Source organism: Oryx dammah, unplaced genomic scaffold (assembly GCF_014754425.2).
Source record: "Oryx dammah isolate SB20612 unplaced genomic scaffold, SCBI_Odam_1.1 HiC_scaffold_13, whole genome shotgun sequence".
NCBI classification, from domain to species: domain Eukaryota; kingdom Metazoa; phylum Chordata; class Mammalia; order Artiodactyla; family Bovidae; genus Oryx; species Oryx dammah.
Window position 1 is genome coordinate 54,777,130 of NW_024070197.1, and position 23,036 is coordinate 54,800,165.

Sequence of the window (23,036 nt, forward strand, 5' to 3'; positions counted from 1 at the left end):
AAATGCAATGTAATCTTTTTTTTTTTTCTTTAACTGGAGGCTAATTACAATATTGTAGTGTTTTTTGCTATACATTGACATGAATCAGCCATGGGTGTACATGTGTTCCCCATCCTGAACCCCCCTCCCACCTCCCTCCCCACCCCATCCCTCAGGATCATCCCAGTGCACCAGCCCTGAACACCCTGTCTCATGCATCAAACCTGGACTGGTGATCTGTTTCACATATGATAATATACATGTTTCAATGCTATTCTCTCAAATTATCCTACCCTTACCTTCTCCCACAGAGTCCAAAACACTGTTCTATACTCTGTGTCTTTTTTCCTGTCTCACATATAGGGTCATTGTTACCATCTTTCTAAATTCCATATATATGCATTAGTATACCATATTGGTGTTTTTCTTTCTGGCTTACTTCACTCTGTATAATAGGTTCCAGTTTCATCCACCTCATTAGAACTGATTCAAATGTATTCTTTTTAATGGCTTAGTAATACTCCATTGGGCATATGTACCACAGCTTTCTTATCCATTCATCTGCTGATGGACATCTAGGTTGCTTCCATGTCCTGGCTATTGTAAACAGTGCTGCGATGAACACTGGGGTACACGTGTCTCTTTCAGTTTTGGTTTCCTCAGTGAGTACGTCCAGCAGTGGGATTGCTGGGTCATAAGGCAGTTCTATTTCCAGTTTTTTAAAGAATCTCCACACTGTTCTCCATAGTGGCTGTACTAGTTTGCATTCCCACCAACAGTGTAAGAGGGTTCCCTTTTCTCCACACCCTCTCCAGCATTTATTGCTTGTAGACTTTTGGATAGCAGCCATTCTGACTGGCGTGAGATGGTACCTCATTGTGGTTTTGATTTGCATTTCTCTAATAATGAGTGATGTTGAGTATCTTTTTATGTGTTTGTTAGCCATCTGTATGTCTTCTTTGGAGAAATGTCTGTTTAGTTCTTTGGCCCATTTTTTGATTGGGTTGTTTATTTTTCTGGAATTTAGCTGCAGGAGTTGCTTGTATATTTTTGAGATTAATTCTTTGTCAGTTGCTTCATTGCTATTATTTTCCCCCATTCTGAAGTCTGTCTTTTCACCTTGCTTATAGTTTCCTTCGTTGTGTAAAAGCTTTTAATTTTAATTAGGTCCCATTTGTTTATTTTTGCTTTTATTTCCATTACTCTGGGAGGTGGGTCATAGAGGATCCTGCTGTGATTTATGTTGGAGAGTGTTTTGCCTAAGTTTTCCTCTAGGAGTTTTATAGTTTCTGGTCATACATTTAGATCTTTAATCCATTTTGAGTTTATTTTTGTGTATGGTGTTAGAAAATGTTCTAGTTTCATTCTTTTACAAGTGGTTGACCAGTTTCCCCAGCACCATTTGTTAAAGAGACTGTCTTTTCTCCAGTGTATATTCTTCAATATACAATCTTAATTGCAGTGTAAGGTTACATAACCGCAGGGGTAGGACCTGAGAGTAGGGCTCGTGGGGGCCAGAATTCTGTCTACAACATTGTGATGGTGGATTTTTGTCAGCTTGACTGGGCCATAGGCGCCCAGACATGTCAGCAAACATTGCTCTCAGTGTGTCTGTTAGGATGTTTCTGGATGAGGTTAATCCTTGAATCAGCAGACTGAGCAAAGCAGAGTACCTGCCCCCAAATGGGCTCATCCAATCAGCTGAAGATAAGAAGAGTAGTATAGAAAAGAGAACTAGTAAGAGGGAACTCCTCTTATCTGACTGTTTTGAGCTGGGACATTGGTCTTCCCCAAATACTTTACACTTGAACTGAAACATTGGTGCTTTTGGGGCCTCAAGCTGGCTGCCTTTTGGATTAGAACTATACCATTGGCTCTTCTGCATGATAACTGCAGATTTGGGGACTTCTAAGCCTCTATATCAGAGAAGGCAATGGCAACCCACTCCAGTACTCTTGCCTGGAAAATCCATGGACAGAGGAGCCTGGTGGGCGGCAGTCCATGGGGTCGCTAAGAGTCGGACACGACTGAGTGACTTCACTTTCACTTTTCACTTTCATGCATTGGAGAAGGAAATGGCAACCAACTCCAGTGTTCTTGCCTGGAGAATCCCAGGGATGGGGGAGCCTGGTGGGCTGCCATCTATGGGGTTGCACAGAGTCGGACATGACTAAAGTGACTTAGCAGCAGCAGCAGCAAGCCTCTATATGGCTCAGAGGGTAAAGCATCTGCCTGCAAGGTGGAAGACCTGGTTTCGGCCCCTGAGACCTGGGTTTGATCCCTGGGTCAGGAAGATCCCCTGGAGAAGGAAATGGCAACCCACTCCAGTACTCTTACCTGGAAAATCCCATGGACGGAGAAGCCTGCAGGCTACAGCCTATGGGGTCACAAAGAGTTGGACACAACTGAGTGACTTCACTTTCACTTTCAAGCCTCTATTAATGTGTGAGCCAATTCCTTATTTTATCTATCTACCTATCTATCCATCTATTTCCTACTGGTTGTTTTTCTTTTGAGAATCCTTCCTAATAAAAATATGCATAAAATAAAATCCAGTTACCCATTGACTTTCTTTGTTCCCTAGAAGCATCAAGGTAACTGCAGTTTTGGCCCATTTTTCTTATGTGCCAAATGGTAAAAGCTACCATGAATTTAAAGTCATCTCTTCTACCCTGAAAAAAAAAATCTCAGCTAGATGCTCTATTTTATACTGATGTGTTCACATGGTATAAGGGAAGATAAGGAAGGAAGCTGTGAAATTCTGGTAAGTTGTCTTTCCACCAAATTCCAGGTCCTTATCTGTAAATAAAAATTCCTTTATCTATTTTTTGGAGGGGTAAGGCTAAAAAGAAGTGATATGTATGAAACTTATAGTTCTATATCTTGCATGTTATAGATATAGCAAAGCTGGGCACTTATTATTAATAGTAAGAGAGTGAGGCAGAGGCTACCTGGAAGTTCAAAACACATCTACCAATAGTTCTGATTAGACTCAGGTCTGACAGACCCATGAAAAGTGTCTGTCACTTTTCATTTGGGTATTATGTCTTCCTTCAGGATCCTAGATGGTCAATTTCCTACCAAGGACCTGGCCAAAATGTTGGTCTTCATGAGAAGAGTGAGATGATCCTCCTCCAAAATAAATGAAAATCTAAAATTCTTGGCTAAGATTTATACAATATTTTAGTTCACTCAGCGAAGTTCTTATTTTTTGAGCTTTGGCTCTGTGAAGGAGGCTGGCTAAATCCAGAGGGGTGGGTGTGGAGGCACTGAGAGTCAGGAGATGTCAATAGTGTGGTCCCCATGCTCAGGTTACTCACAAGCTCCACTCCCCTCATTGCTGGTCCTGACAGTCCCAAGGTCAGATGTCCGCCTGACACTCGGCAACCCTCCCTGGGTTCATTATCTTGCTCTCAGACCATCTTGCATTCAACCTGGGTCTTTAACCGCCACTCTGCGGAGGGGAGCATAACTACTCGGGTATCTCATGATGAGCCAGCAGCTCAGAACCAAGAGCTGCCCTTCAAAGTGCCCACCATCTCCTGTATGCCAGGCTTCTAGAACATCCTGCTTGTGAGAGATTCTGTGGTGTTGCTTCATCTTGGCCGTTGACATGACCCTTGGCATCTTGAAGCCTTTGAAAACTTCAGCAGTGAAGAAACCAGTTTGACTTTGTTTCCTTCATTTGCTTGACCAAGAAGTCCTTTGAACGGTGCCTTCCCTTCCAGCTTCCCTGCATTCCTAATGAAAAGCATAGACACTGTCTCCTTACCCTTCTTTCTTCTTCCTTGAACATAGATGTATCTGTGTATATGTTAATGGATGGTTAACTAAACATAGATGTTTAGCACCATGACAAGTCTTGCAGCCACAAGAGAAAGGCCAAAGACTCACAAAGACATTGGCTGTCAGATCACTAAAGCACAAGGAGAAGCCACTCACCTCTCAGCTTCAGGAAATACGAGGAAAGTCAACTTGAGGCATTTAAGCCACTTCAATTGCAATTTTGTTACCTGCAGCAAAAAGTGTTCCTGATTGATATTTTACTGGATGAATTTAATGGTTAGCTTCCCGGTTATGGTTTTTCTAACTCTAGAAATGTTTCTTCAGCTGGTAGAAAGAGGCTGCCCTTTTGTAACGCAGCCCGACCTTATCCTTTGATTTGTGATTTAGGACCAGGCACAGCTGAACTGTCTCAGACTATAAGGAAAATCCATGTGGATAGTCATAACCAGGAGCAGCTTCTTAGCCTGAAAAACTCTCAGCCAAAATGGCACTGCAGTTTTTGTTGCTTGCCTGTTGCATCTCCCATGAGCAATAAAATAAGCATTTCTTATTTAGATGCACAGCTTTGGCTGGGGAACAGCACTGACTATTTACATCAGAGACCACCGAATAAGCGTAAATAAACCTTACTGTGGAGGACAAGCAGGCATACCAAGAAGTAATTATCCCACACTGAGACAGAGGAAATGCAGTCTCCTTAAAGGAAGGTGGGATTTGAGGTCAGAGACACCCGGACTCACATAGTTTCTCTTCTGATTATCTGTGCCAACATCTTTGGGCTTATGTTTCCTCACCTGAAACATGGAGATAATAACACTCAGCATCACTGGAAGGATGAGGAGGAATGATGAATCTGAAAGTACCCATCCTGATTTCTCTCCTGGGAAGCAAGCCGTGATGGCTCAGTGAAGGAGCAAAGACGTCCGTGATGTGACACCTAGTCGCCAAGGGCAAAGGGAGCAGGTGAAAGATGGAGGATGCCTGAATGTCTTTCAGTTACACATCTTGCTGAAATACGTCAAGACCGGTAGTGTGGCTATTTTCAAAATCCATCTTTCACTAAATCTCACATGCCTGATGATGACAATGCCATAATGGAAATGTATTCAGGTTGGTAAAAGTAAAGGTCTCAGATTACTTCATGAATATATGGATGCTGGTGGAAATTTATGAAGGGGTATCTAGCTTGAACTATTGATGTGTTTCTAAATACTTAACGTTTTAGTGGAAAATGGATTTTTTAAAAAATAATTTTTAGGATAACTGGTAAGCAATCTTCTTAGGAAATACTTATGAGTAGTTCTTTTACTTAATTGACTTGAGTCTTTATTGACAACAATTCCTTAGGGTGAGGGAAATACACAAGCTGATGAGAAATAAAAGTGCTATGAAACTAACAACCCCAAACAGGGAGGGACCATTTCTTGAGGGGACACTATATATTGGGCCCTGGCAAGAACTTACATATATAATCTCATTTAATTCTTATAACAAAACTGCAAGAGAAGTAGAGCACAGGTATACCTTACATAAGGGACATATTCTCGAATATCTAAAATAATTGAAAAGGTGCATGATTCAGGACTAATCTTGACAAAAACAGTATACATTCATCTTTATAAGTTAAAACAGCATCAACTGTGGCAAGTGCAGATTTATTTAAAAATGAGCCCTGTCATTGGCAATAAAAAGGAATGAAGTACTGCTACCTGGTACATAAGACACAGTTGAACTTTGGAAACATTTCGCTGAGTGAAACCAGCCAGTCACAACACTCCATGTAGAGTGTGATTCTGTTTAAATGAGATGTCCAGAACAGACAGATCTATAGAGGAAGAACATAGATTTGTGGTTTCCTAGGCCTAGGGAGTTTGTGGAGGGGAGCAGGGAATGGAAAATGACTTTTAATGAATTCAAGGTTTCCTTTAGGTATGACAGAAATGTTTTAAAATTGATTGTGGTGATAACTGTACAATTTTGTGAATATACTAAAGACCATTGAATCAAACACTTTAAATGGCTGGATCAGTGAATTCTGTGGGATGTGAACTGATTTCATTGAGGTTTCTATTAAACCCTGCCATCCACTTTGAAAATTATGTAATCCTTGACAAATGCCTCAAATTTGGGAGATCCCATTGTTCTCAGTTTGTGCACAAATGAGATTTCATTAATATTTCCATATCACAGCATTTCAATTTGTCTAATTCAACACATACAAAATGCTGCCACAGTGGGTGAACATCAATTCAGAATGAGGAAATTGAGGCTCAAGTTCACACAGCTGATAAGAGAAGGAGCCAGGTTTGGAATTCTGCTTTGCTGGTTGGCAGAGTTCCTCTCTCCCCTGGAAGATGTAAGGTGATGGCACCATGACCCTCTTGAATATACTGCCATCGAAAAAACACAATCAGTAGCTGCTAATAGCACAGGCAGTATTTCATCAGGCAAGGGGCTCACAGACTGACATCTATTTTCTCCCTGAACCTCCCAGCTTCCCTTTGGAGGCAATACTGTTATCCTCATCTTGCAGAGGAGTTACTCAAAGCTCAGAAGGTAAGACAGCATGTTCAAGGTCTTGCAATTAGTAGAGAAAACGTAACTGAAAACCAAGTCTTTGGGACACAGAAGTCAGTGGTCTCAACCCTCACGCTGTGCTCTTGTCAGAACATATTGATCTTCTTGGTGAGCCAGCAAGTATATCCTCATAATGCATTTGCAGTTGACTCATGAACAACGGGAAAAAAAAAAGTTCTCTGAAAACCATCTGGAGCCCTCCAAACAGTCTCTGTATCTTTCCCCTCCCTCACTAGTCCTTGGGATGTGGACAGGAGGCCAGCACACTGACGTAAACGGCAGCCAGATGATGATGCGTATTACTGGAGCATTTGCAGGTAATCGCTCCTGGCCTATGACCTGAAATTACTGAGGTAGGATGGAGTCAAAACCACCATACTAAGGAAGACGCCATCACAAGGCATTAAGTATGTTTCTAATCTACTATCTAATGACAAATAGACCTCAGGAGGCTTTCTGGAAAGAACTCTAAGATAATGGAAGAGACAAAGACCATTTTTGTTCCAGTAAAGGCTCTATTTTCTGATTACCATACAAATTGGCGACATGAAATGCATACAGAGGAGTAAGTGGGTTTGAATGCCTTGAGCAGCGTAGCATAGTAGTTAAAAAGCATGGCTTGGAGTCACATTGTCTGGGTTATAGTTCTTACTGTTTGAGTGATACCACATATTGACATATTAGATTATTGTTATTAGATTTGGCAACAAATGCAGAGAATCCAATGTAACAGTGAGTTAAATAGGACAGAAGTCCGTTATTGTCTTCTGTAAAATAATTCTGGAGGTGCAGCCCATGGCTAACATGACCTTCCACAAGCAATAGAATCTAATCTCTAGCTTGGTACACCTTCCTAGGACATAGTTTCCATTCTCAAAGCCACCTTACAAAGCACAGTGGCTACATGAGTTCCTGGCATCATACGCTCATTCCAGGTAGCAATAGAAATAGGTGGTAGAAAGAGGACAAAAGAAAACTCTTCCCAGCTGACTTGGCTTCCAACTCATCCAGAAATCCACTCATCCCAGAAATTTAGCCCCTTGGCTCACAAGGCTATTTCCAGCTGCAAGAGAGGCTGGACAGTAGAGTTTGTATCTGGACACACTGTCATGGTAGTATGCTGGGGTCTGTTACTAAAAGTGACCAGAATGGATACTAAGGAAGAGGTCTCTTTCTCCTGGAAAAATTGTTTTCTAACTTTAAGTTTCAATGTCCTCACTGGAGACATGGAGATGATGACTGCATATCCCTCCTAGGATGCCTGAGGTGAGTCTGCATGCAGAGGAATCCCTTAGCACAGGAGCACAGGGCCCAGCACAAGCTCCTGCTAACAAGGCACTCGCTGTTAACCTGAGCTACGTGCTACCTGAGCACCCCTACAGGAGGAGGTTCTGGCCACTACTCACCCCCTCTAGCTCACCACAGATGGGTCTGACCAATGCCCGCACATGTAGCGTCTCCCCTCCAGACTTTAGATTTGGTCTTCCTAACGGATAGGGCAGGGTTTCTTAACCCCGGCACTAATGGCATTTCTGAGGAAAACAATCCTAGGTTGTGGGGGTTGTGCCCCATGTACTCTGTCTGCATTCACAGAACATGCTTCCTGGGCAGATGCGGCGTGGGCCTCTCAGTCATGTTTCAGGCGCAAGGGTCAACATTTCATGCTCAACTACTTCAAACATACTTTTCCAAACTAGTGGAAATCCACCCAGCCACTTGTAAGTGATGTGTCACATGCAGAAAGAACACGATTAACTTAATTTTGCATCTCTAGGTTACTATTCAAGTTGTCACCTCTAGCCCTGGCTTAAGACTTTGGTATGAGCCAATGAGCACGGAATCTCCAAACAAGATGGAAGGTGAAGTTGCAGAATGGAAAAGAGAAACAGAGGAACGGATGGCAAGCAGCTCATTGAGTTTTGATGGCCAAGGAAACAGGACTGTAAGGTCTTCCATTGTTCTGAAAAGTGACCAAGAGATCACTTGCAGAAACACGAGCCCTTGCCTGCCCTCCTCCACAAAGTGGGTATCCCTATTAGCAGCCCATTATTAGCCAGGAACACAGCAGATTAAAAATTGGCATATTAACCGAAAGTTTAAAAAACAAAGAAAAGAAAAACAGAGCAAGAAGAAAACATTAAAATTCCCCAAACCAAACTTTTAAGAAATTTTTTTAAAGAGCCAGGCTTCTGAATAATAAAATAGCTTTGGGTACTATGATTGGTTTTTAAAAATGCAGCCATAATTAAAGCAAGAAAGCTGAAAGTCTATTAAAATTTTTTCTTTGATACTGGAAAACTCAATTCATGACCTATATTTTATAAGAACATATACTTGAAAGGGATTTTATATGCCCTCTTCCCATTGAACTTAGAATACTGAATCTCTTCCATTTACTTAAGGAGGGAGGTGGTTCTATACATAAATTACTCAGGACTTCTTTTAGAATACTGTTCATATATTAAGGTGGAGTGATTCAAAGGTATTTGTATAGATGGATGGAAGCGGCCGCCCTAGACTCTGCCCTCAGAGGGGATGGGATTCTTACTGCAACGGTGCTGCAGTAAAAGCGGGTTTATCAAGCTCTCTGCTGATTATAAATCCTTTCTAACTGACATTTGTGGACTGTCTTGATTGATGGCCAGCATGCCTTATGAGTCTTGGAGAAGAGTTCTTGAGCGTCCCCGGGACTACCGCTAGGGGGAGGCGCTGGCTCCGTTTGAGAAGCCATCGCCTTAACTGCGGGCTGCAGGGTTACCTGACAAGCCAGGCTGTAACCCAGAGCAAGAGGTTGGGAGTGTTCACTTTCTCCCTCCCACCTTCCGTCTCTCTCTCTCACCTACCACACACACACACACACACACGCATGCCTACACACGTGTATACATGTGCACACACGCGTACACACTCACACACACACACACAAGGCAATGCTCCCTGAACTCAGGGTAGCAGGTTATGATAGATCGTAGCGTCTTCACGGGCGAAGTGGAGAAAGGGCAGTGGATGTTATGGGCAGATGGAGAGGAAATGAAAGGGCATGGGGGTTAGGCAGAGTTGAATCCCAGCTTTATCACTCACCAACTGTGTGACTTTGGGGAAGTAAACAACCTCCATGAGCTTGTTTCCTTGATTCTACAAGAATTGCAAAGATTCCATTAAGAGATAGCACAGAACCTAAACCAGCAGCCGGTCCTGGAGACGTTATACAGGTGGCTCTCAGGGCTTCTGTCTGAAGGGCCGGCCCTGCTTCCCTCCCCTGGTCCTGGTGAGAGGCACCCTGGCCCCAGCCTTCCCTGCGCAGCACTAACGGGGGCTCAGGGTGTGTGTACTCTCTGCCTTCCTTCCTCCTCTGCATACTCACTCCTCTGACTCAGGGTCTACTTCCTGCATCCTTCCCTCCCTGAACCCATCCTTACTGAACACCAGAGGATCTAGCAGTGAACACACTCTTGAGATACTTGCTCAAAGAGGAATAAATTATTAATAAAGGTAATGTTTATTTAAAAATCCAATAAAAAGGGAAGTTTATTGTGATTCACGCTTTCTGCCATTTGAGGCCTTTTGTTCAGTGAACGGAATTTATTGAGGGGCCACCATGTGCTTGGGACTCTGCTGAATGCTGACAGTTGAAGATGAAAAGACAATGTGATCCCCTGGGTTTAAGCTTAAGCCATAGAGAGAAAACCAAAGGTAAAATCCAGTTGAGGAAAATGTACAAACCTATTCTTCCCTGATAGCTCAGTTGGTAAAGAACCTGTAGTTTATGGCATTACCATAATTCCAAATAGATGGCATTGGTTACAATAATCAGGTACCATAAAATGAGTCAATATTTAGTGTTCTCCCATTCATCCTGAGCTCATCACAAAAATCTTATGTGACCGCTTCTTGTCACCTCCACTGTTACCAGCCCGGCCCAGGCCATGGTCCTCTAAGTGCCTGGAATGCCAATAGATCCCTACTTCTGCTTTCCACTGAGTAGCACAAGTCATCTATTAACAGTAAAATCAGATTTTACCACTTTCCTGCTTAAAACCACCCAAAGGCTTCCTATTAAATTCAAAGTGAACTCTTACAGAGCTCTAACCCAGGGATCTGCAAACTGTTTTCTGTAAATGGTCGATTTACATTAAAGAATGTATATATTTAATACAGTTTAAATATTTAAACTATTTAACATGTTTAATATATTTTAAATATATATTTAGGTAGTTTATATATACATATTTAGGTAGGTGGTTGTTGTTGTTGTTGTTCAGTTGCTAAGTCGTGTCTGACTCTTTTCAACTCCATGGACTGTAACATACCAGGCTTCCCTGTCTTTTACCACCTCCTGGAGTTTGCTCAAACTCACGTCCATTGAATTGGTGATGCTATCTAACCATCTCATCCTCTGTTGCCGCTTTTCCTCCTGCCCTAAATCTTTCCCACCATCAAGGTTTTTTCCAATGACTCATCTCTTTTCATCAGGTGACCAAAGTATTGGAGATTCAGCTTCAGCATCAGTCCTTCCAGTGAATATTCTGGGTTGTTTTTCTTCTGGATTGACTGGTTTGATCTCCTTACAGTCCAAGGGACTCTCAAGAGTCTTCTCTAGCACCACAGATTGAAAGCATCAGTTCTTCTGTGGTCAGCCTTTTTTGTGGTCCAACTTTCACATCTGTACATGACTACTAGAAAAACTATAGCTTTGGCTATATGGACCTTTGTGGGCAAAGTGATGTCTCTGCTTTTCAATAGGCTGTCTGGGTTTGTCTTAGCTTTTCCTCCAAGGAGCAAGAGTCTTTTAATTTCATGGCTTCAGTCACTGTCCACAGTGATTTTGAAACCCAAGAAAATAAAATCTGTCACTGCTTTCATTTTTCCCCCTTCTATTTGCCCTGAAGTGATGGAACCACATGCCATAATCTTAGTTTTTTTTTTTAATTTATTTTTTATTTTACATTACAATTCTGTATTGGTTTTGCCATACATTGACATAAGTCAATGTTTTCACTCTCCTCTTTCACCCTCAAGAGATATATAAATATATATTTCACCTTAAAAAATTCTTTTTACAAATTTAAAAAATATATTTAGGTGGTATATATTTTTGGCTTTGTGGGACATTCAGTTTCTGTTCCAACTACTACCCAGTTCTAAGAACATCATGTGAAAACAGCCTTTGTCAATGCTTGGATACATGGACATGGTTGTATTTCAATAAAACTTTATTAATGTAAAAAGAAACAGTCAGTGGAACAGATCTGGCCCATGGCCCACAGTTTGCTGACTCCTGCTGGCCTTTCCCCGGGACCTCACCTGGGGCCCTTCTTTGTGTTCACATTCTCCCACCACCATGGCCTCCTCTCTGTCCCACCATCTTCTTTCCTGCCTCAGACCTTTGCACTTTCTGATCCCTCCACCTGGAAGGACCGTGCTTAGTCTCTAGACACTGTGGCTCCTGCATTCACGCTGGTCTCAGCTTAAATGTCACATCTTTAGAGAGGCCTTCCTTGACCTTGTTGTCATTCTATCACATCACCTGGTTCTATCTTACCCAAAGGACTTAAATTATCTTTTCTATTCCATTCATCATTAATTATCTTTCTCCTCCGAGTGAAAAGCAAATGTCTTCAGAGTAGAGAGCTAACTGGTCATGGCCAGTACTGCATCTCCAAAACTTAGAACACTATCTGGTTCAAAGATGCTGACCAATCAACATTCTTTGAATGATTTTGCTGAATGAAGTGTCATCAGGAATTGATTTGAAATAAGACTTTCCCTGAAATTATAACTGTTTAGTGCCATGGTGGGTCTACCACAATGTTGTATTAATGTAACACTAAGAATTCCTGGACTACTCAGAGTGGATCCTCAGGCATCAGGGATGGATTTCAGTGGTACTGGAGTCCACCATGCTTGGTGCCATAACAACTCAAAGAAGTTTTCTTTTTCATTTTGTAGCTGCTCATCTGATTTTCATTTTAACTGGAAACCCACGTTAGAATTATTCTTTCAAAATGTGGAATGATCACTAAGATTCTGAAGCTACCAATGCCTCTTTACTTTCTCTTAACTTTAACCTATTATGCTGTTTTGGTTGAGTTATTTAGTTAATTTTTATTTGATTTTTGATAGTTGATGTCACAGATCCTTCTCTCTCCCAAATGGGGAGGGATGACTCCCAGCCTGAGCCTAAAATATACCAAGCAAACAAGTGGGGCAGGGGCTATCAAAGGGTTTGTTTTTATGAGTAACTTCCGTGAGCACAGGAGCCAGTCTGTCCAGTTCCGTGGGTTACCCTCAGTGCCTGGAAGATCTGGCATGAATGAGAGTAAGGGTGGGTGATGGGCAAAGGGGAGACAGCCATGCGAGGAACCAAGACTTCATGGTTAGAGAGAAGAGTGATTTAAAAACAAGGTGGTGTCTATTTCTTGAACTGGTCTCTGGCCCCAAGGACTCATGTATGAACTCAGGTGAAGGGAGGGCTACGGATAAAAATGGGAAGAACAGTTTTCAAAGATCCCCGCATTAAAGAAGCAGCACACAGCTTCACTGGTTGGGTATCCTCTTAGAACACAGGGCTCCAGGCATCCTCCTTTGTCTCACCAAGCCCCATGGTATCTCCAAGGCACCAGTGGACAAGCAGCAATGGTGTCTCCATCAGAGAGGGGCTGGGGTATAAAAGAGGGGAAAAAGTGCCTACGACAAGGCTGTTGACTGGCTTGGTTTACAGCCCCTGTAGACACCACATGGGGACCCCAGATGTGGATAGGAGCAAGTCGGCAGACATTTAGCTTCTTGAATAATAGCAAGGTCCAGATAATTCAACGGTTTTGATATATCTTATTCTGGAATTTTCCCTTTGGGAAGAGGTCTCTGATTAGCTTATGCAACCCTTTCATAAATTTTGTTTTATGGTCAACTGCTCTGGAGTGATTTATATCATAATTCAATCTGAATGGCACTGTGGCCTGTTAATGGGTTGCTGGGCAACTTATCTAAGCTAAGATTCTGATGATGACTCCAGGAGAGGGGTCAGAATCAACAATTTCAGTCCTCTTCCTCAACCGCACAGTCTGGGGAGAAGTTTAGTGTGAGACAGTTCACAGTTTACAGATATAGCTAGTAAAATGACCACAAGACTTAGAGATATTGGGTATAATCCGGAAATACAAATAAATGTCCAGCACTATGCTCATCCATGAAAGGAAAGACTGTTCAATCTTCCTGCATGAGTTTAGCTGAGATACCAATATAATACTCTGATTAAAAGTGTCACCCCAATATATATCAAAATGTAATAAGCATATCATTTATCCTATCAATTCCACTTCTTTGAATTTACCCAGAAGAAACTGTCACACAAGTAGGAAGAGATGTGTCCTCCCTTGCAGAATTGATGGCAAATAGGGAAAAGTGAAAACAATTTAAGTCAATATGGGATTGGCTAACTAGATGATGGTAGATCTAAGCATTAGCTGTTTAAAACAATGATATAACTTGATATTTATTGACTTACAAAAATGTCCACAGGACTGTGCAGGGTGAAGAACGAGGCACAGAGGAGTGCACAGAGCTCCGATTCCATGGGACTGTGCTGTGTGCGTGCATCCCTGTGTTGGAGGGGGCCAGGGAGAGCCCAGGAACCATACTCCTGGATGGCAATTGTGGTTTGCTCCGAATGGTGAGACTGGAGGGCACCTGCACTTTTTCACTTTAGTAAAGCTCTGGGGAAAGTGGAACTGCTTTATTTTTAAAAGAAATTTACTTAAGAAAAAAATAGCTCTGTGCCCAATATGAAGCCCATAGGACTGGCTGGGATTGTTGAGAATGGAAAAACCTTTGATGTGAGAGTCTAAACATCAGCAGAGGAAAACTGGACAGCTGGTGAACCAAAAGGCACAGGCAGTGTGGCAACAAGTAAACAGGTGACCAGAGAAGGGACTTTGCCACCACCAAGCTGAGGGTGCATGCTGAGTGAGGTCTCAAACACCAACTCTCAGATATCAAACCCATCTCTATTTAGTCCAAGCTGTTTTAGAAAATACCAACTGCAGAGCAAAGTTGAGCTCCCAAGACAATCATTTTTTGGTCCAAAGGTCACTTGATTGGCTGGTTCCCTCTGTCTGCCATGAGAGAACTTATTTAAACATTACAGTAACTGAGACTAGAAGAACAGAAACTCAGGTGGATGCCAGAGATAAAATAAAAGATAACTCCCCTCCTGCCCCCAATCTCCTCACACCACCTCTTCAAGGGAGGCCGGCTTCCTGCCCTCCTGGGATGAGTGGTCCCTATGACTGCACTGCCTCTTCTACCAACTGCAATTCTGACTTATTTGTTGCTGTCTCCCCACCTGGCCGTCAGGAGGAAATGTGCGGCATCTGGCAAGTCCGTGGCTGGATTCTCAGAATTTAGACTAGTGCTGGCACAGAGTAGATGCTCAATAAAAATACTGGGTGAAAACAAAATAAAGGGAGCAAGAGAGGGGCACAGTCCTTGGGCTCCCAGAAGCTAGAAGATGAGGATTTAGCCACTAATCTCTGCCTCCGTTCAACAGCCTCAAGAAGGGTCAGCATGCAGGTAAGCAATGGGCGTCTCTCAAGACTCAGAACATGCACCTCTAGGTCCTGTGGTCCTGTCCTCTCTCTGAAGAAAGGCATTCATCTTTCTCAGTCACACAGTGTGGTGACTAAGATATTTTCCCATTACCTCCCTCCCCTGATGTCTCTCAAAGCTGCCTCTCCTGTCTAGGTGGTGGGTGCCCTTCTCCCAGCTGCCCTTGCTAACATCAGGGTAGCCAACAGCATGGAGGAAGAACACAGCTGAGGCCAATCCAACAGCTAGCTTCTAGATCTTGTTGGAGGGCTGCCTCTGGGCTGCTACAGCCCAGTGTATGGTCCCAGCTGAGCAGAAGTGTCTGGGAACCAAAGTCCCCCTGGGGAGAGCAAGGAGGATGGATAGCATAGCTCCCTGGATCCAGAGCTGGAGTAACCCCAATGTATGTGTTTTATGGCATTTCCCAGAGTCCTCCCTCCCCAGGGGATTGAGCTCAGAAGTGCCTACCCTGGTAACTGACTTAATGTGGTACCTCAAGTTGGCCGGCTTCTCCTTCTGCAGCGCTCCCTACTCGCGATCCTGTACCTGTCCAGTAAACCACCTGCCCTCAGTCCTCACCTCAGGGTCTGTTTCTGGAGGAAGCCTTGAATACCAGTCCTCATGGATAGCCCTTCTCAACGGTGCCCAGAGGCCCAGTGGTGACAAAACATGGGGGAGCTGGTGCCAGGAGGCACTGTGGGGCTCTGGTGTGTGTCCTCCAGGAACATCAAGGGTCTCAGCCTCTACCTACCTGCCCCCCTCACACTTGTGAGGCCCTGGCATTGGGCACTCCCAGAACATCAGACTCAGAGGGAGTTCTCGCTGGCTCTGAGGAGCAGTCAGGGTCTGAGTTTGGGTCCCATAAATCAATGCCTTGAGGCTTCACAAAAGGGATGGTATGTAATCTACTGTTATTTTCTCTTGATCTTCCTTCATCTAGTAATGATTCCCTAAAACAATACCCTGGAGTTTATGCTGAGCAGCTAGAAATGGCCTCCTGTCTGCACATAGAGATAAATATGGGTGACCTTCTTTGGTGATGGATTCGTGCTGATGGCATCTGGGTACACTGCAACATGAAAATGACGCTTGGTTGGTTGGGAGATGGATGTTCCTTCACACAAACTGCATGTCTTTCTGCCTTACCTTCCCTAAAGGGTAGGCCACCAGAATAGTAAGAATAATTGCAGCATTAACAATACACTGGCATTTCTTAAACATTTCCAAGCACTGAGTGAAGCACACTGCCTACGTTAATCAACGCACAGAGCTTTCTAGGGTAGGTACTATTCTATATCCACCCTATCTGTTAATACAGACAAGGTGACTGAGGCTTCTAGAAGGTTTGGTAACCTGCTCACAGTCTCACCTTGTTAAGGAGTTGAGCAGAGCATCAGTCCCAGCTCCAGGCCACAGAGCTATATGTAGGACCAGCTACATAAAATGGGCCTTCCCTGATAGCTCAGTTGGTAAAGAAACCACCTTCAATATGGGAGACCTGGGTTAGATTCCTGGGTTGGGAAGATCTGCTGAAGAAGGGATAGGCTACCCACTCCAGTATTCTGGCCTGGAAAATTCCATGGGCTGTATAGTCCATGGGGTCACAAAGAGTCGGACATGACTGAGTGACTTTCATTTTTACTTTCCCTTTCAGTGCAAAATGAAGATGCAGGGTCCTTGTTGAACAATTACTAAGAATTTTAAGATGGTGACAACAGATCATTAAATCAAGTATGGAGCCCTTTGGAGCCTGGCGCTCTGCGAGGCTGTGCAGGTCCCACCCCATGAAGCTGGCTCTGGTTATGTGGATGCAGAAGAAAGTGACGCGAGTGATGATAAGGGCCCCTATGCTTAACATCGTTTAACCCTAGGAACTGAGCAACAGCTCACATTAAATGAAAAGTGACTCAGGGTGCCTGGCTTTTTGGTCAGAAGAGCTGGTTATTTTCTGTCAGGAGTTAACTCAGTTCATCTGACAGACCTACACAAATACTTCCCTTTAGCTGGGCCTGCAAAGAGTCCATGTGAGAGAAGGTGGCCACGTACAATACAGTGTCCGAGAAAGAGCCTGTGGCTTGAGGCCAGACGCAGACACTGATTCTAGCTCATCCACCAGCCTTAGCTGGTTCAAGTTCCCAGATCTCTCTGAGATTCAGCCTTCTCATCTGTATGATGGGAAGAGTGGTACCCACACCTCAGAGCAGAGTGGAGGAAATGATACAGTTAGAGAAAGCTCTTGGCACACAGTAGTGCCGCCCTAAGTGTGATGATCATTCAATGGCTGTTTGCATAGGGAAGTTTGTGGGTCAGTTGGAAGAGCACATGATTTGAAGGTTGATGCTATGGGTTGAGTCCTGAACAGTGTACCCATCTGTCATTTATGTGAACTGGGCAAGGTCAATGAATTCCTGAGGTATGGGATTCCTCTCTGTGAAATGGATGCAATACAGTGTCTACAGCGCATAGGATTCCATGAGCCACAAATGAGCAGGACATTGTGGAAACAGAAGAGGTGATCATTTCTCCAGCCTGTCAGAGATTGTTAGGACTTACAAGTAGCGTAGGCTGGGAGGGGACTGGAAAACAGGCCCCGCCTTCTGTCCCAGATCTCCACTGTCCTCACAGATATCAGGTACCATCTGCTTGAGCTCTCCCACAGGGTGCAAAGTAATCTAAGGGTTTTTTTCTGCTGAAACTTTTACACAACATTGTCACATTTTTGACCTCAAATTTGACTGACTCCATATTTCAATTCCTGTTTTATAATCAAACCCAGAGAGTGCCAAAAAAGAAAACCATGAATCAGGCCAAATTCTGCATAACTGGAAGAAACTATTCCATACAGATATCCAAGTCTTTATGTATTTTTATAGGATAATACCAATCATAAATACAAGTTTAAGGTGGTTTATGTTTCGCTGGGAATACGTTCACGCTAACTGGATTGCTTTGTGCTTTAAGAAATTCAATGCGCATAAAGGATTCCATTTTTCTCTGAAAATAACGACTTGTATATAAAGCAATAAAATTTGAAATTCTTTCTGAAACTTTAAAGAAGGGCACAGCGGGAGAAAAATTGGACATCGTCTAATCATATACGCATATAATATACAAAGACGTGTACCTGCTCACAGCCGCCTCACAGCCGCCTCGGATGTAACCACTGTCATTTACATTTAGAACACTTCTCGGGCCCATCTCGAATTCCAGTCACTCACAAACAGGGCCCGGGAACACACGGAAACACACGGAAACTGGGAATCATTTTTCTGCTCTGCTCAAACTCCAGTTATTTGAATAGCTTTCCCCATCAATTCTTCTAACTCATTCTGCAAATCAGCTTGTTTAAGATTTCTGTAAACTTCCAACCCAAATTCCAGGGTGTGTCTTGTTGGAAGTCATCTCTCCATCAAAAGCAGCTATTGAGCGATGCTGAGGGGAAGGTCTTCCCTGAGGTGACCCACCTTCACCAACCTGCTCTCTGACTTTCCAGGCCCATTTTACAGAATGCCTTCAAATCCCAGAAGGGAGAGGGCTGCTCCTGCCCCTGGGGTTCTATCTGACTAAGTGCTGGAGGTCTAGCTCCTGGAAGCTGTAGGGAGGTTTTAGGCACCTTGCATACAATTAGTCACCTGGTAGGCTAGGTGGTTGCCATGACAATACTTCCAGAGCCTTGGGTATCATGTTATTGATACATTCCATCCATTCAGCAAAGGGAAAAAGAACCAGCCGAGCAGCCCCTGAGCATCCATGTCCTACTGGCCTGAGGAGTGAGTGACTCCTCTGTTACAAGTGTTTGGGCATAATCCAGACACAGCAGCGCTGGCGTTCTTCACTCGGCTTGTTTTCACTCAATGTATGTGAAAGCTTAAAATTAAAGTCTACCCTTAAAATAGGGATTTTTCTACTGCTTTTCACTTTCAACAGCATTATGCTCAGGAGTGACTACTTCTGCTGCTGGCCACAGAATGCTTTAATTAGTATCAATGGGCCGAAAAGGGAGCTCTCAAATATAAAACTTTCACCAATAGAAAGGTTAAAACTGGGGAAAAGATGACAGGAGTTCCATAGTAACCTTGAATGATTTCCATAGAGTAGAAACATGTATTGCCAGAGAGGGAAATAAAATGTCTTGACTTTCACCCTTTGAACAAGGACAAAAGTTTTCTCCATCTACATCTTCTAAGAAAAGTGTGTGGGGGGGATGTCTTACACATTTTCCTCAAATGGTTCTTATTAAAAGGCAATTATAAAGAGAAATATTAGTTGAGGAGCTGCAGTAACGTCCTTAATTTCCCTCAGAGTCTTGCTGTACACCAAGCTCAGCCTTGGGCCCTCACAAGGGGAACTAGATATTTACATGGTGTCCAATATCAACCATACGTCGGAGACTGAGATGTTGGTCACCCTTAAAGGCCACCTTTGCACACGAGGGAAAACATTTTCATAGTTTGCAGCACCCTAGTCATGTTCTGAGTTGCAGTTTTCTAGGGTCTGCTTCTGTCCAGGGAAATAATACATCAGTGTTGACACACACCAACAGTAAGTCAGAACGGTGGCGATGAAACAGTCTCCAGCATCCCCATAGACCACAGTAGGCCACCTCCCAAGCCTTTATGTAAACTGTGAGCCGACTTAACATACCAGTAGGTGACCCCTCCATGACGTGGCCGATGTAGGGGCCTTCCCTGAAGATGGGTCTGTTGTCATTCTGATCAATCACGATGACTTCCAGAGGGACTGGCCCCTCGAGAGTCCTGCCGTTGACATCTACGGTCTCCACAAATAGCTATTGGAGCAAAGAGATTGGGGGAGAAAGAAGGCATTCATTCATTAGGAAAATTGAAATTGGGTTCTCTGGAGAAAGTAGGTTATGTCAGCAATTTTATGAGCCCTTGGCAATATTCAAACTTTGGTCTCAATGGATAGTCACCAGGACTAGAATAGAAACTGAACATTACAGAATAAAAGACAAAGCTCAGTTCATGCTAGTTCCCCTTGGGAAATTTACAATTAATTCATCAAATCTGCAAAGGAAGTCCACACACACACACACACAAAAAAAAAAAAAAAAAAAAAAAAGGAGGAGGAAAACACCAGCAATCAACCATAGCTGAGGCAATGCACTTACATTGTTTCTGTTTTTCCAATATCATTATGCTTAAAAGGAACATTATGCTAATAAAAATAATTGACTAAGCAGTTATGAACAGAGTATATTAAGAAATAACTGGAAGTGTTTATGGTGGTATTTAGGGGAAATTCAGGTCAGTAAAAATTTGTAGAGAACCTTCCTGAGGCAAGGAAGGAGCGTGTGGGGGTCCTAAGCAGGACCTCAGGGCTCCTGTCCATGAGGCCTTTACAGTCTAGGGGGCGTTTCACAGTTTCCTGGCTTCAGATCCCAAGGATGAAGGAAACAGCATTGAAAGACCAGCTGCCTGGTTGCTTGGAAACAAGGAATTACATCTTGGCTTTTCCAGTGAAACATGGAAACATGGGGTCCCAATGCTCTCATTTCTAGGCCTGAGTCTGCCTTGATTTAACTCAGGGGCAACAGTCACTCTTCTTAGCTATCAGTGTTGTTCCCCTCTTGGGAACTGGTTGAGTAGTTGTATCAGCAAAAGGTGTCTGCAGTCATAATCCTTGGGGAATGGTCTCTGCAATTGGAATCCCAGCACACTCTCTCACTAGGTATGTGACCTCGGCCCATACAGTTAACCTCTTAAGTTTTATCATCTGTAAAATGGGTTCATAAAATAATCATTATTAGGAATAACGGTAACCAGCATTACCCAGGGCTTACCAAGGTGCCCTATCACGTTAACTCACTTGAGGTTCACAGTGCCCCTATGAACCATCTGTAAGGAGGGAACAGAGCCAGTTGGACAACAGGTCAGTGGAGTCTGGAGCTGGCCTTGTGAAGTCAGTCTGCAGATTTACATTTTTACCCAGTACAAACAATGTCTGCAGATCACTTAATGTAATGCCTGTCACATAGCTCATCTCAAGAATATTAGCTGCTACTATTGTTACCGTTGTTTTTATCAACACTGTTGTCAAAACTAGCCCAAATTAGGAAAAGAAAAGAGAGGCACATTTGTTATACTCTACCTGAATGTGTTGTAAATTGGTTTCACCCTTTGGAAAGTATCGACAACATGGTACCTGTGTGCATTCTCAGTCATGCCCAACTCTTTGCGACCCTATGGCTCCTCTGTCTGTGGGATTTCCCAGGCAAGGGATCTTCCTGACCTAGGATTCGGACCCATGTCTCCTGCACTGGCAGGCGGATTCTTTACCACTGAACCCCCTGGGGAGCCCAAATTCATCAAATCTGTGAAGGACTCACACATTTTATTCCATCTGGATACCTCTCCTGTTAGTGTTTGAGACACGTTGCTCTTACATACATGGGAATATTCACTGGAGTGTCGTTTCTAACAATGAGATAACCCTGGTGTCCACTAAGCATCCAGCTGAAAGGGATGAATTAAATATTTACGTAGTAAGACACTAAAATACAGCCATTAGATAAAATGGATCGGCTTGCACACTGTATGAGAAAGCACTGAGCAGCATGTCCAGGATGCATGTGCTGCAGATAACGGGGGCCCAAAGAGCTAGACACGACCTGGTGACTGAACAGCAACAACTGCACACGTGTGATGCACACACACGGACAGAGTGTGAGAACAGTATACAGGCATGGAACCAGGTATGTTTGAGTAGAGGAGTTTTTTCCATTAATACTGTCTCATCCTTTTACTAGTAAATTCACACACACACACACACACACACACACACACTGATTTCTGGGGCAGATAAAATATTGCACACATACCATAGCTAAGAAGAAACTAAATAGGCAGAGCCTTTTAACATCTGCACACAAAGGAGATCTTAGAGAGAGTGAAATTTTATGCCGATTTTTAAAGCTACTGTGAGAATACTGCTAAACAAAGAAAATAAAAATCAAGCTTCGGGAGCAATTTCTTCTAATAATGAAGGTCTGGCCTTTTGTTTTCCCCCAAATAGCTGAGGACTTGACTTTATTTCAACCAAAAACCTGTCTCTAAAGACACCAGATAACTCGGATTTGAATCCTAAGCCCTCACAGCCTATAAGATTTGGCTAGTGTCGTAAACCACAAGTAAGAAGAATAGAATTCACATTTTTGCCAAATTGCCACACTGGGAGGGGCAGACTCTAGATCTCACCTCAACATAATGGAAAGACAGACAGACACTAAGCAGATAAACTGATCAGGATGAATGCCAAATGTTGAGCTGAATCTTACAAGACCAAAGGTATCAACGTGAGAGTATTTTATGTTACAATACTACCCAGAGTTTGACTCCTGAATTTTGTATTGAAAACAATAATGCTAGAAATCAAGGCCTCTGGAACAGGATTGAAAAAGAACGAAGTGCTCCTAGGATGCATTTAATTTTAGTTCAGTTCAGTTCAATTCAGTCGCTCAGTTGTGTCTGACTCTTTGCGACCCCAAGAATTGCAGCACGCCAGGCTTCCCCGTCCATCACCAACTCCCGGAGTTCACTCAAACTCATGTCCATCGAGTCAGTGATGCCATCCAGCCATCTCATCCTCTGTCATTCCCTTCTCCTGCCCCCAATCCCTCCCAGCATCAGAGTCTTTTCCAATGAGTCAACTCTTTGTGTGAGGTGGCCAAAGTACGGGAGTATCAGCTTTAGCATCAGTCCTTCCAATGAACACCCAGGACTGATCTCCTTCAGAATGGACTGGTTGGATCTCCTTGCAGTCCAAGGGACTCTCAAGAGTCTTCTCCAACACCACAGTTCAAAAGCATAATTTTAGTTAATTTAACAGAAATCCATTGAGGACAATCCTCAGCCCCGTCCTCCCTTATCCTCAGCCCTGTTCTCCCCCGTCCTCAGCCCTGTCCTCCCGTCCTCAGCCCTGTCCTCCCCCGTCCTAAGCCCTGTCCACCCCTGTCCTCCCCCGTCCTCAGCCCCGTCCTCCCTTATCCTCAGCTCTGTCCTCAGCCCTGTCCTCCCCTATCCTCAGCCCTGTCCTCCCCTGTCCTCAGCCCCGTCCTCCCTCATCCTCAGCTCTGTCCTCAGCCCTGT

At 43.5% G+C, this 23,036-nt stretch overlaps 1 protein-coding gene across 2 annotated transcripts in view; it reads right to left on the reverse strand.

Annotated features, from left to right (window-relative positions):
• The window catches only part of CDH13 (cadherin 13), a 1,016,268-nt gene that overhangs the window by 332,083 nt on the left and 661,149 nt on the right, over positions 1–23,036 (reverse strand). For both annotated transcript variants that reach the window (XM_040254058.1, XM_040254059.1), the window contains one exon: positions 19,573–19,717. In XM_040254058.1, coding sequence (XP_040109992.1) covers positions 19,573–19,717 — 145 coding nt within the window. The remainder of the gene's footprint in view (positions 1–19,572; positions 19,718–23,036) is intronic.